At 41.2% G+C, this 12631-nt stretch overlaps 1 protein-coding gene across 1 annotated transcript; it reads left to right on the top strand.

Annotated features, from left to right (window-relative positions):
• The first annotated feature begins 142 nt into the window (after positions 1–142).
• mylk5 (myosin, light chain kinase 5) lies at positions 143–11015 on the top strand. The gene is made up of 17 exons (XM_022205545.2): positions 143–653; positions 2385–2534; positions 2903–3055; positions 3332–3514; positions 3996–4031; positions 5029–5156; positions 5239–5392; positions 5474–5785; positions 5876–5984; positions 6387–6590; positions 6675–6892; positions 6977–7100; positions 8257–8409; positions 8496–8625; positions 8709–8796; positions 8907–9047; positions 9384–11015. The coding sequence occupies exons 1-17, from the start codon at positions 518–520 to the stop codon at positions 9587–9589; spliced, it is 2625 nt and encodes an 874-aa protein (XP_022061237.1). The 5' UTR covers positions 143–517; the 3' UTR covers positions 9590–11015.
• The last annotated feature ends 1616 nt before the right edge of the window (positions 11016–12631 follow it).

The following is a 12631-nucleotide window of genomic DNA, read 5'->3' as shown; positions in this document are numbered from 1 at the left end:
CACATTCAACAAACACGCACCATGCGACCTTTGGCTGTGAGTGCAGATAAGACCTCCCTCTGTTTCCCACTCTCCCATTTTCTGTCTTTCCTTGTTTGTGTGTGATGTGTGTTTGTCCATTAGACATAACAATATAAGCAGGGCTTTGACTTGTGTGTGCATGATCTCGCATTCGAGTGACTCTAAAGAGATAAGGAGCTCCCTGCCCTGCTTCAAATGGCCAAAGCAAAACAGAAAGATTTGTCATGTAGGTGGAGTTAGTGTAGATCAGGGGAGGGCGAGAAAAGAGGGCTCGAACATGTGCAGTAAAGTAGTGAGGGCAGAGCTTCACTGGTCTAACAGAGAGTGAGAGAGATAGAGCTTTGGCGGTTTTACATGAAATAGAGAGACTGGGCAAGCAGCTGAGGCCTGCACCATAGCGACAGAAAAAAAGGAAGTGTGATAATCAGCCTGGGAAATGACTGTGTAAACTATTTGTTGCTGCTCCGCTCAGAGACCCTGCTGTTCCTAAATAGACATGAATGGTGATGGCAGCAAACAGCGATATGTGTCAACCTTCAGGATGCACATCAAGTCGCCTCCTGCACCATCTGCTTCAGGCAATGGACCTGGACCTACTGACACCAGGACCTCCAGCAAGTGTACTGATCCAGGTAAGGCCTGCATGAGAGGAAGAGAGTGGGAGATTGTATGCTTGCTTTGGATGCAACTCAACTGGTAGCATTTGGCAAGTTATTAATGTCAGCATTTGAATAGACAAGTCTTGGCATGGCAGTGCCTCCTAATAACAAGTTGGTCCACTGCCAAAACAGGCAGCAACAAACACATCAGTTTTCTCTTAACGGAAAAAAAAATCATTTCTCAGAGAACACACACCACACACTGTTTGTTTCTCTTTAAGTTAATATCCGGTGTTATGTTTGTCCTCACTTGACATTGTTTATTGCAGTGGGGACCTTTCACTTTCATGTTATGTCAATCCACACTTAACATAACCTTTCTCAGTTCAAAGCTTAGTTTTTTAGATGAGATTTAATTAGTCATTGTTAAATGCAAATTTGATAAGGCAACAATTCTCGAGTTTAAAAATATTTTTTCAGATTAATATTGTATGTGGTTACTGCTTACATGTCAGATATCTTCTTATTTTTATTATTTCAATGTAGATGTTCATCTGGAATGCTCTGTCGCACACTTTTGTTTGTCAGATACAAACTTTGCATAGTATCTTCTACATGTAGAAATTTCAGGAAGCAACAAAAAGTGACTCGACTATTGTGAAAGATGTAGGTTTTTGAAAGTTTCATGTTCAACAGATTAGGTGTTTTTGGAGCAGCCTTTAAAACAAGTCAGAAAGAGTGAAAGAGGTGCGCAGATGCACCTCTCAGTGTGTTTGTGTGTAGAAGTGTAGCTCAAAGTAGCACGCTTAACTAAACAGCATTCAGTGCTTGTCCACAAACATCGGGATGTGCAGTGAATAACTGAACATTGTAAACAGTGGCTAAAGGTTGATGGTAAAACACATTCATTGTTAAACCTTAACTAGTATGCTCTGTATGGTTTTACATGGGACTACAATAGTCAGTAAGATTTAGTTTATCTTCATCAATGTTTTTTTAAGTTCTGTTATCTGACAGGCGTCTTCAATGCCACCCATTTGCACTGGCATTAATGAGGATCATATATCATTGTGAGGCTAATACGCTAATCAAAAGCTTTTGATTTCTGAAAGTTGACTCAATCGGGGGGAGTGAAATTCTTGGGAATACACACTCCCTTCTGGAGAGGATCCGAGCTTAATAAGACTGTCAAAACAGAAATAGACTCTTGCCTTGAATACAATAGGACATTGTCATGAAAAGAAAACAAACACACAAGCAAATTAAAAGTACAGTCTTGTCAGCATGAACTACGAGTTTTATATTAAAGCAGATGACTGTGGTTTTCTGGGCCAGTGGTGACCTCAATTCATGTGACAAATTTTACAAGACAGAAAAGGAAGAACAGAAAAGCGGATAAAGTGGTTGCAGACTGTTCTGGTAAATGCAAGAGTGCCATATTTGCATGAATTACATACATGCCTTCATTAGTCTGTAGCACTTGTAGCAAGTGTTACTTCCCATGTATGAGGGAGCCACAGAGGATATTTCTGGTTATATAGTAGCTTAGTGAGTGAGACACACAGTAAAGTAGCGTTGTGTAAACAAAATTTGCATCATTCATTCATGCCAAAATTGAAGGAGAGGAGAGGAATTCATAAGGTTAAAGCTGATAGAAGTTTTGTGGTCACTATCGGGTCGAGGTCACTCATAATCCAGTCAAAATAAAGTTTTTTGTTTGCATCTGATTCCTCTTCTCTTTCCACACCTCTTCTCTAAATCCAGGGTCGCTCACCCTTTCCTCCCATAAACATCTGGATCCGCCTGCCTTCATAGAGCCCCTGGAGGACTGCAGTGTGGATGAAGGAGGGGACATCATACTACGTGGGGTTCTCACAGGAAGTCAGCCAATCAGAGTGTCATGGTTGCACAATGGTGAGCGGAGACAGTTTGCAATGCTGCATTAGGGGTCAGACATTGACTTAAACTACCCCAGAGTACAGATACCCGGAGCTGGCTGGACATTTTGGAACAAAAATCAGCTTGTTTGGATGTGCAATGAAGCAGATACTGGTCTGGTTTTAGGTCTGCGCTTTTACATATTCTACACATTTCCTTAACTCCGCTGTACATATTTAACATTTATTGAGGCATATTTTAAACCAAAGTTAAATTTTCAGTAATGTCTGGCAATGCAACAAAAATTTTCATCAGAACTGAAGGACTTAACTTCAGGATACTGGAAGAGAGGCTTTCTAGTTGTTAGTTGTCTTTTTTGCTTGTTTGTTTGTTCCTATGGGCAGGTGAAGTGGCCCGTTTTGGGAAATCTTCCTTCAGTGGCAGGGAGGTGAGTTTTGTGGTGAAGGACTGTTTACCAGAAGATGCTGGCGCCTACACCTGCTTGGCAGAAAGCAGCGCAGGGAAGACATCTTGCAGCGCTGCTGTGTTTGTCAGAGGTGAGGAACTCATTTGGACACAATGAGAAGTGTTCCACAATGGGCATTAGAGGCCATTCATACAATTTCTCTTACATTCAATTACCAGGAAATTCATTTTCAACACAGTTTGCTGCTAACTGCAAACCATGCCATTTACTAAAAATAGCAAAGAGTGCTTCACTCAGTGGAGTATTTGTTTTGTTAACTGCTCTGAACACATTAAGGAAGAGCTAGCTAGAGTTTCATTTCTGATGCAGTCTCTTCTCCTTTTCCTCTTACTTCCAACAAACTCAGACTTTGAAACTATCTGTGGCGTGCAGAATCATGTTTCAAAGATGACCACTTCTGCATCCAAGAGCATAATGGAAAATGGACGGTCACCCCAGACTCACAAAGATGAGCTACAGAAATTCAAAGGAGCTATTTGTGCCTCTCCCACAGGCTCTGATAAGCAGAGCCCAGTCTCATCTCCTAGAGGTAATCGGATGACAGTTCTTTATATGTATGAAAACCTAATTTCCTAATTAGTGGCCATTTTCACATAAATGTATTTTTTAATATAGCAATAGCATTTGCAGTTCTTTTTGTACTCATAGACTGTTATGTTGCACAATACCTACATCTTTTGATGCTCTAGGCATGCATCTTGGCCTCTTTACCATTGTTTCATCTTCTTCAGGATATCCATGTTATTTTTATACAAGGAAGCACACTTCCAGTCCTTGTGCGACTGGCTGTCAGGCGAAGTGTATACCAATCATACAAGACCACAACAATGTAGCACTGTGATACACCCACTGAAAGCTCTCAGTCTCCAGTGAATGCCATGTAGGGAAGTGGACAGTGCAGAGTACAAGTTAAACTTGCTGAGTCTGTAAACTGATAGCCATAGTCTGAATAGAGCCACACCTCAGTCCTCACCTGCTAAAACCGACCTGCGCTTCATCTGTCTCTGCAGAAGTCATACCAAAGAAGAGAGCCAACTCAGCGACAGGTAAGAAAAAGGCAACATTTTTGTCTCCTTACTCACTACCTGCTGCCAAATGACTGAGCAATGCACCTGTCTTTCTATCATCCATCCATCCATCCATCCTTCTGTTTCTCACTGTTTGCTATATTCTCCGCTTTGAGTGCTCCTGTTTCTGTGAATTTAACTTACCAAGTACTCTCTCGTTTGTATGTGTGTGCTTTTATGGTTTGTTCAGTAGCTGCACCTTATTTTTTAACCTTTGCCCTCACTATGCTGTAGTCAGGCTCCAATTTATTGTGCTCCCATATACAGGGAAACTTTACTTTAGGGTGTAGGCTGCTTAAAGCAAAAGATTGAAAGACTCACAAATAAGATCTGGATGTCTGTAGCTGGTGCATAGAATATGCTACATGTTTTTTTTTTAATATATATGTATATCTTTTATATATATCAGACACAGACAATAAACTGTTTCTGCTAAAGTTGTTTAGATAAAAGTTTATCAGATTGACCTCAGTCAAATTCTCCTTCCTGATGTCACAGTATTTGAATACCGACAGTGTGAAAGAGATGACATTAACTTCAGCTCATATATGGAATTTTACATTATAAATGCATAAGATATACAAGACCATTGTGTGTTTCCTTTAAGCACATTTGTTTAAATGAGCAGCTGTATGTATGTGAAACTTTTTAGGCGTTCTCAAAGAACAGATGAACTGTTTTGGCATTACACAAGGACTGTTTGTACTTGTGTGGGGTAGGTCATCTATGTTTTGCATTCTGAGACACTTTGCCGTATACTACCATAATAAGGGTCTCAGGGGAAGTAATACACTCCCAGTCATGCATCACAAAGCAAATACCACCACCAGCCATTTCTTTGTCTTTATCTCAAATTCACACACCACATTCCATAGTTTCCTTCCAGTGTGATATTTTAGGCATTCCGCAGCTGATTTCAACCAGACACAGCAGTAAGCTTTGAGTTGGATCCACTCATTTTGTTTTATCCTTGCAGGCCCAGTGTTGCATTTTGAAAACCCACCACAGCACCACGAGGTGAAAGTGGGGCAAACTGCCAGGCTGACGTGCTTTTTTGCTGGCAGCCCCCCTGTAGTGTCCTGCTGGATCAGAAATAAAGAACAGGTGGGGTGATTTAAACGCTGTTCGACAAAGTAACCTAAATTTATTTTGTCACTATGGTATTTGTCTCCCGAACTATCTGCAGATCGTGGATGGTCCAGAGCTGTGGACAGAAAACACTGATCGGAGCAGTACACTGGTTATAACAGAGGCTAAACAACAGCACACAGGTCGCTACACTGTTGTTGTGAAGGACCGCAAAAGCTCAGCACAACACACACTTACCCTTTCTGTCATAGGTAAGACAATACTTAATCTGAAATTTCAAGACTAAGAAAAGCAGTATCCTGAAAGCTTTTAAAAAATCATCCTCCCACCAGAGAAGCCAGAGCCTCCTGCCTCCAGTCCTGTGATTTCCCTCCTCTCTGCATCCAGCCTTGTACTGTCCTGGTCGGGCCCTTGCTATGACGGCGGCAGTGCCATCCTTGGTTATGTGGTTGAAGTAAAAAATCAAGAACCTGGTGAGCCTGGGGATTGGAGCGAGCTTACCGCCCAGTGTAAGAGTACCTCATACAGAGTGTCCTCTGGGCTGCAGCCTCAACAGAAATACTGTTTCAGAGTGAAGGCCTATAACTCTGTGGGAGTAAGCGAGCCGGGACCAGTGTCACCAGTGGTGAGGATGGAGCAGGAAGGTGAGATGATATGAGTTTTTGACAACACGTTGGGCAATATAGGCAAATACTATAGGTCTTATATTTAAATCATTGTGTCTATGTGTGTAGATTCAAACAAAACGCAAGGAGAAGAACTCCCTCAAGTGTATACCAGCGTCACTATTGACTCCTGCCACAAAGTCAGCGATCACTACAATGTATTGGAAAAGCTGGGAATGTGAGTATCTGACAGGTCAAGGGTTTTTTTGTAGAGCCAAAGAAGCATTTTCTTCAGAAATGATGAGGAAGACATTTCCAAAGAAAGTTTGTTTTAGTGTGGGAGGAGGGGAAAACCAGCCAAGTGCAGCAGAGGTAGGATTAAATTATATGCATGTAGAGACATGGTCATGTACACCAGTGTGGGTCTGAAAACATCACTGGTTGCAGTTAATACTGTTTAGGAATGTACAGCAACTCTAACTGACAGAAAGAGGCATAAATCAATTGTTTCAGATGGAAGATTACTTTAATTATCAGCATCTGTTGTCCAGAACTATTTGTTGTGATGTTGCACATGATCTGTGAGAGTGTAACATTCATGTTTCAATCAGAAATAAAAGCTGATTAAGCTCTTCTTTAGGGGAAAATTTGGCTCGGTCCACAAGCTAACCCACAAAGAGACAGGACGTGTGTGTGCTGGAAAGTTCTACAAAGGACGTCGTGCCAAAGAGAGGGAGGCTGCCCGTAAAGAGATTGAGCTGATGAACCACCTCCATCACCACAAACTGGTTCAGTGCCTTGGAGCATATGATCACAGGTCTGAGATGGTCATGGTCATGGAGTTGTAAGTATCATCACGTTAAAGTCATACAGAAGTTGCAAATTCTGGGTGTGTATCTCTGTGTCAGTGCTGTTTGTTTGTCTGCAGTATCGCAGGTGGGGAACTGTTTGAACGTATTGTGGATGACAACTTTGAGCACACAGAGCCCGCCAGTGTGCGCTACATGCAGCAGATCCTGGAGGGGATTGCATACATGCATCAACAGAACATCGTCCATCTGGACCTCAAACCTGAGAACATTGTGTGTGTTGACACCACTGGCACCTCCATAAAGATCATTGACTTTGGATTAGCCAGTAGAATTGGTACGTGCAACACAGCTGTCTTAATATGTATTTGTCTAACTTGTGTGTGTTTCAATGCCAAATTTTGTGATTTATGTGTAACAGATGGCAGCACACCTCTGAAAGTGCTGCACGGGACTCCAGAGTTTGTGGCACCTGAAGTGATCAACTATGAGCCTGTGTCTTTGCAAACTGATATGTGGAGCATTGGGGTTATCTGCTACATCTTGTGAGTCACATTGTCACTTCTATAGATACATGCTTTTTCTCTTTCCTACCTGGAGCTATGTGAAAAGAAATGTCCTGTCTATGCAAAAAATACAAAGCCTGGCTCTGTGTTTCCTGGTTGACTTGCACTCCAGGACGTTATTGTGCAAGAACCACCCCTCAAACAGCCCCATTTTTGTTTTTAGCTGTCGCTAGAAAAAAGGCTCTAAAAATCCACTGTGCTTTTAAAGCTTAGCACTAATCGACAGACGGCCAAAGCAAGTGGCCAGATCAGGAGTTGGTAGTTACCAAAGAGAGATCAAAGAGACAGAAATTTGTACTTATCCATCAAATTTTTGTGTACTGAATAAGCAAACAACATAGAGCATTAACCAGTGAGCATTTGGGGCACTGGTAGAGGGGTACATTTGGACAAAGCCAGGCTTGTTGTTGACCCATTTTCGCTCTCTGTGCTAAACTGAGCTATCTGACTATTTGTGGAAGCTTCACATTTACCATGCAGACATGAAATGGGTATCCTTTATGTGTGTGTCATGCATATCCAAGGTATAAACTTCTGCATGGAGTCAGTTGGGTACGTTTATGGTCTAATCCATGTTATTTTTCAGTCAAAAGGCCCTTTGTCAGTTTCAAGTTGAGTTTTAGCATTATGATGCCACCCAGTGGGCAAATGCTGAAACAGTATGTAATATTCAATGGCACTGTTCATGTAAATGGTTGTATTTATATAGCGCTTTTATCCAAAGCACTTTACATGATATGTCACATTTACCCATTCACACACACATTCACACACTGATGGCGGAAGCTGCCATGCAAGGCGCTAACCACAACCCACCATGAGCAATTAGGGGTTAGGTGTCTTGCTCAGGGACACCTCGACATGAGCACGATGGGCCGAGGATCGAACCAGCAACCTTCCAGTTACAAGACAGCCACTCTACTCACTGAGTCATGCCGCCCATAATATGACTTCTGAGTGAACGTCTGCACAGTTTGCCTCCAGCTTTGTGTGTGCAGAATTTCCCAATAAACACAAGGTGGCAGCATTATCCCACTGACAGGATTTATGTCCTGTAAAACTGAGTTCCTCAACTGTATCAATACAATACAATACAATCAAAACAATATCATGTGTGTTTCTGTATGGTTTTCAGGCTGAGTGGTGAGTCTCCATTCCAGGGAAACAGTGATGCAGAGACCCTGGCCTTGGTTACAGCGGCTCAGTGGGAGTTTGATGAGGACAGTTTTGAGGAGATAACAGAGGAGGCCAAAAATTTCATCAGCTCCCTGCTCAACAAAGACATTAGGTGATTTCATAAACATACAACGAAAGCTGAGCCAATCGACCACGTCTTCACTACACCATCCACAATTTTCTGTGTGTGTTGAACAGGCGGAGGATGTCCTGTAAAGAGGCCCTCAACCACCCCTGGATGGCAGCATTTGACTCTGGAGACCTCACCACCACTAAGACTCTGTCCAAAGAGAAAATGAAGAGGTTTCTAGCCAGGCAGAAATGGAAGGTAACACACTGGCTTTTTACTTTCATATTCTCCCTTACGTTTAACATTGTGATTTTGTTTTCTCATGGACATTTGTCTTGCAGAAAGCTGGCAAAGCCATGTTAGCCCTAAAGAGAATGGCTCTGCTGTCTAAAGGTGACAGCTCTGCATCTCTCACAAGCCCTAGAGAAGGTGAGACACATTCTTTAATCATCTTACCAGGACCATTTTCATGTTCTGGTTTAGCTAGCTACTACTATCTACCTACATCCTCTGTTATCCTCTCTCTCTCTCTCTCCTAGACTCAACCCTGAGCCCAGAGGCAGAACATGCCTTGCAGTCTCTGGAGCGTAAGATGCAGGGGCCACCCTTGTTTACCAAGAGCTTGGAGGACCAGACTGTAGTTCAGGGAACCAGTGCCCTACTGTCATGTCACCTCACAGGTACACGCCAACTTCTCACACACCAACCAGCCTCCTTCACACAGGAGGACTTGAGAGTTGACCGACATTGAAAATTTAAAGCAAAAACATTCAAGTCTCACATTTTAATAAGGTAAAATTACACAATGAAGAAAAGAAAACATATTAGATTTACTGCTTTTGAAATGGATATGCTCTGATAATGTGTCATTTCAACTGTCACCACTCAGGCCTGAAAGAGCTGAATCTGGACTTGCCTCCACAGACATGAAAACAGCTCTGCTCTGTTGCTGTTTTGCTGTATTTTAGAAGTTCTTGATCTTGCAACTGAATCTCTCCTGTTATCTATCATGGCAGGATACCCTGACCCAGAAGTGGTGTGGCTGTGTGGTGAGGAACCTGTGGAGGAGTCACCCACAGTGCAGATAGAGTATGAAGACGATGGCCGCTGTACCCTGGTTCTATCCAAAGTTGGCCCAGAGGACACCAATGTGTACACCTGTAAGGCCACCAATGACCATGGGGAGACATTCTGCTCAGCCAAACTAACTGTTCAAGAATAATAATGTCTGAGTTCCCTGAATAGCTGTGTTGTACATTCTTGTTTTAACATGAAGACTACAATTTGCACGGTAATTTGGGACCAAACTGTGCAACCCGATGTGTGGCTGAAAGAATACATATTTCGTGTGTATTTTTGATGAATATTGTTACAGAGCTACAGGAATGTTATCTTTAAACAGTCTCACAAGCACCATTTTACTATTCTAAATCAGTGAACACTTGCACACCGAATAAATAGATGGAACTAGTCCCCAGCATACTATCGACCTATACACTACTATTCCACTGGGCACAGCTTTCAGCAACACATTCAGGCTTATCTTTAGCATCAGTGTGCACTTTCTGATCAGGTTAAAACATTGCAGTCCATGGCATTGTGGCCAATGCTAGACATAACAGTGGCACCCATATGTTGCTGTGAGTTTCAGACCTCATTTAAAACTTCATTTGCACGTTAAAAAAATATGTTTCTGTGTTCAGTTAGGTTTTTCACCATGAACATGTATTTTGCTGTTTAGGATATCTTTTTTGTGTGTGATTGTGTCAGTTCATACAATCCCAGAGTTCAGCTGACAAATCAGCCCTTCGAAACACATTGGTTGGACCATTTGGGTTTATGAAGTGATCATATCTCAATTTTGCTTTAAATGTTAACAATTTTCCACAGCAGGGCCATGTTTTTTGCTGTTGTTTACTGCCATGTTCTCCTTCATTATGGCCACTGGTTTGCCTTCATGTGGAGGAAACAGGGGGTAGTAATTAACTTGGAAATTTGTGTGTGTTGCCAAAATATGTGCAGTCACAGAGGGAGACGTTGGGAAACTTTTTTCATGACAAAAGAGTGTTGGCAAAATTGTCTAAGGCTTTCTGTCTGCAGGCTGAATGCAATGCAATGAGGGCCTGAAACTACAGACCATCCACTTGTAGAATTAGGGAAAAAAGTCTTGCAATTATGTTCACTTTTCTTTTTCTCAACTTTTTATAGTAATTTTCAATTTAAACTTACAAGAACCACCCCAAATGGACCAAAATCTGTTGATATAGTCTGTTGATTCTTATATTTTTCCCTCCGGCACTGAGAAAGACACTCATTTGAACAACACAACTTAAAGACAGACTTTGAAGGGTTACTTTCTAGGAAACAACAAAGATGAGTGTGAAGCAAGAATCCAAAAATCAGTTGTTGTCCTTTGCAAAGTATTCGTTGTGATATATTTTCAAGAATACAAGGCATGCACAAAGGGGAGATCAAGCATGCTCATGCTCCAAGCACAGATGAATCCTTCCCTGGTTAAACAAGGAAGGAGTTGTGCATAGCTGAGCTGCTACTCTCATTTTTCAAAAAACGGTTCTTTATATGCACCATTTAAGCATCTTACCTTGTTCAATTTCAAACTGATAAAATAAAAACTCAATGTTACATTATTATATGAGTTTTTTAGAGTTTTTCTAGCTGTATAATTTTATGATTTCAAAAACAAATCATTAAGGCCTGTATAAAAGAGCCTATATCTTGTTTCAGAAACTTCCCAAAAACAATCTGCAGTTACACTATGTAATTCTCCATTAGTCTAACTGGCTTATTGTCAGATTGAAGAATTTCTTCCTAATCCATAAACCCCAGTATTTATGACATGGATGAACCACTACAATGGATTTTAGAGAATTCTACAGATCATTAGCAGCACACATGTAGAACTAGCATTTCCCACCAAACTTCAAATGCAAATTAAGATCTTCTTATAATCTGCAGCCATTCAGTTATTAATCAGGTGTAAAATTTATCAAGGGAAGTCATCTTTCATCTTTCGGTGTAGCATGATAAACAGTTATTTGGCCTATAGGGTTTACAGTAACTATTATTTAAAAGGGGGGAAAGCCTTGACTAAAAATTTCCAAACCTTCAGATTGCTTCTTGTGCAATAGTTTGGATAAATACATAAATATAGACACAAAAGAATACTTTACACCCTGACAGTTTCTTGTAAGTTAACCTGCAGCTTAAGGACTGTTTCTGTGCTTATTGATTACAACTTGGAAAATGAAGCTGCCGGTAAGAAACCAGAAGTTCTACAGATAAATTATCTTTACTGACACTGACACAACTGAGTAAAAAATGTGTTAATTCTTTTTGACAATGGTATATATACACACCTGAGGCCAGGCTCTAGAGTAAGAATGACACAGTCCTTAAAGATGTGGAAACCCACTTGTATTACCAGCAGTCCATGAGTCATTCAGGGCATCTTTTAATATGAGTCTAAATATCTGTTCCTGTAACTACTGTGTTCGATGTGTCTCATGGTTTGGACAATTTCCCTGTCTCTACAGTAAGAATCAAACATACGATATGTTGTCAGACCTCTCGGAGCTGTACCATCTCCAGATAGAGGTGCTAGAATTTTATTACTGCGCAAAACTGCACTTCACAATTGTGTGTAGCTCTGCAGTAGTAGGATGAATGTAAGAGTAAGATGTCTCTTGAGCTGAAGCAGGCAGAAAATCTTTCTACACTGCCACCGTAGATATTTTAACATTATGCAAAAATAATTCTTCATTCAAAACATTGTGTGTTGGAGACAGAGCTACAATCAAGATACAGGGAAAGGTTGACATTTACTCAGAGGCACAGATGTGATAATTACAATGTCTCAACAAACTCCATGTACATTTCTTAATTTGCTGTTAAGATAAATTTGTGTTTACTTACAACATATAATTAGTTTGGCTTGGGTGTGAATGACCGTTAAGTGTCACACATTTCACTTTCCACGCTACCAGTTGGAAATGAGAGTAAAGAGACGATGATTTCATTGTGAAAACACAAAAAGTTTGAATTACATGGGGAAAAGCAGGAAGCCACTGAAGGTGTTGTAACGCCTGGTATCATCATAGACAACCTTGTTTGCCACAAGTTCCACATACACACTGTCTCCCACCTCGAGGGAGATGACCACAGCATTGCTACCCATGTCATGGGCATCATCCCCACTGCTATCCCACACAGATGACAACCATTCACCGTTCTTCACTAGGCTCAC

The sequence above is a fragment of the Acanthochromis polyacanthus genome, chromosome 21, assembly GCF_021347895.1.
Source record: "Acanthochromis polyacanthus isolate Apoly-LR-REF ecotype Palm Island chromosome 21, KAUST_Apoly_ChrSc, whole genome shotgun sequence".
NCBI lineage: Eukaryota > Metazoa > Chordata > Actinopteri > Pomacentridae > Acanthochromis > Acanthochromis polyacanthus.
The sequence above is the reverse complement of the archived record's forward strand: the minus strand, read 5'-3'. Positions and strand labels throughout refer to the sequence as shown.

What these genes read in the sequence shown, in the direction of transcription:
- mylk5 (XM_022205545.2), top strand. Translation starts at nt 518, where the DNA reads ATGAATGGTGATGGCAGCAAACAGCGATATGTGTCAACCTTCAGGATG. An exon ending in GGTGAGGATGGAGCAGGAAG is followed by an intron (nt 5,786 to 5,875) that starts GTGAGATGATAT and finishes CTATGTGTGTAG; the next exon opens with ATTCAAACAAAACGCAAGGA. An exon ending in TCTCACAAGCCCTAGAGAAG is followed by an intron (nt 8,797 to 8,906) that starts GTGAGACACATT and finishes TCTCTCTCCTAG; the next exon opens with ACTCAACCCTGAGCCCAGAG.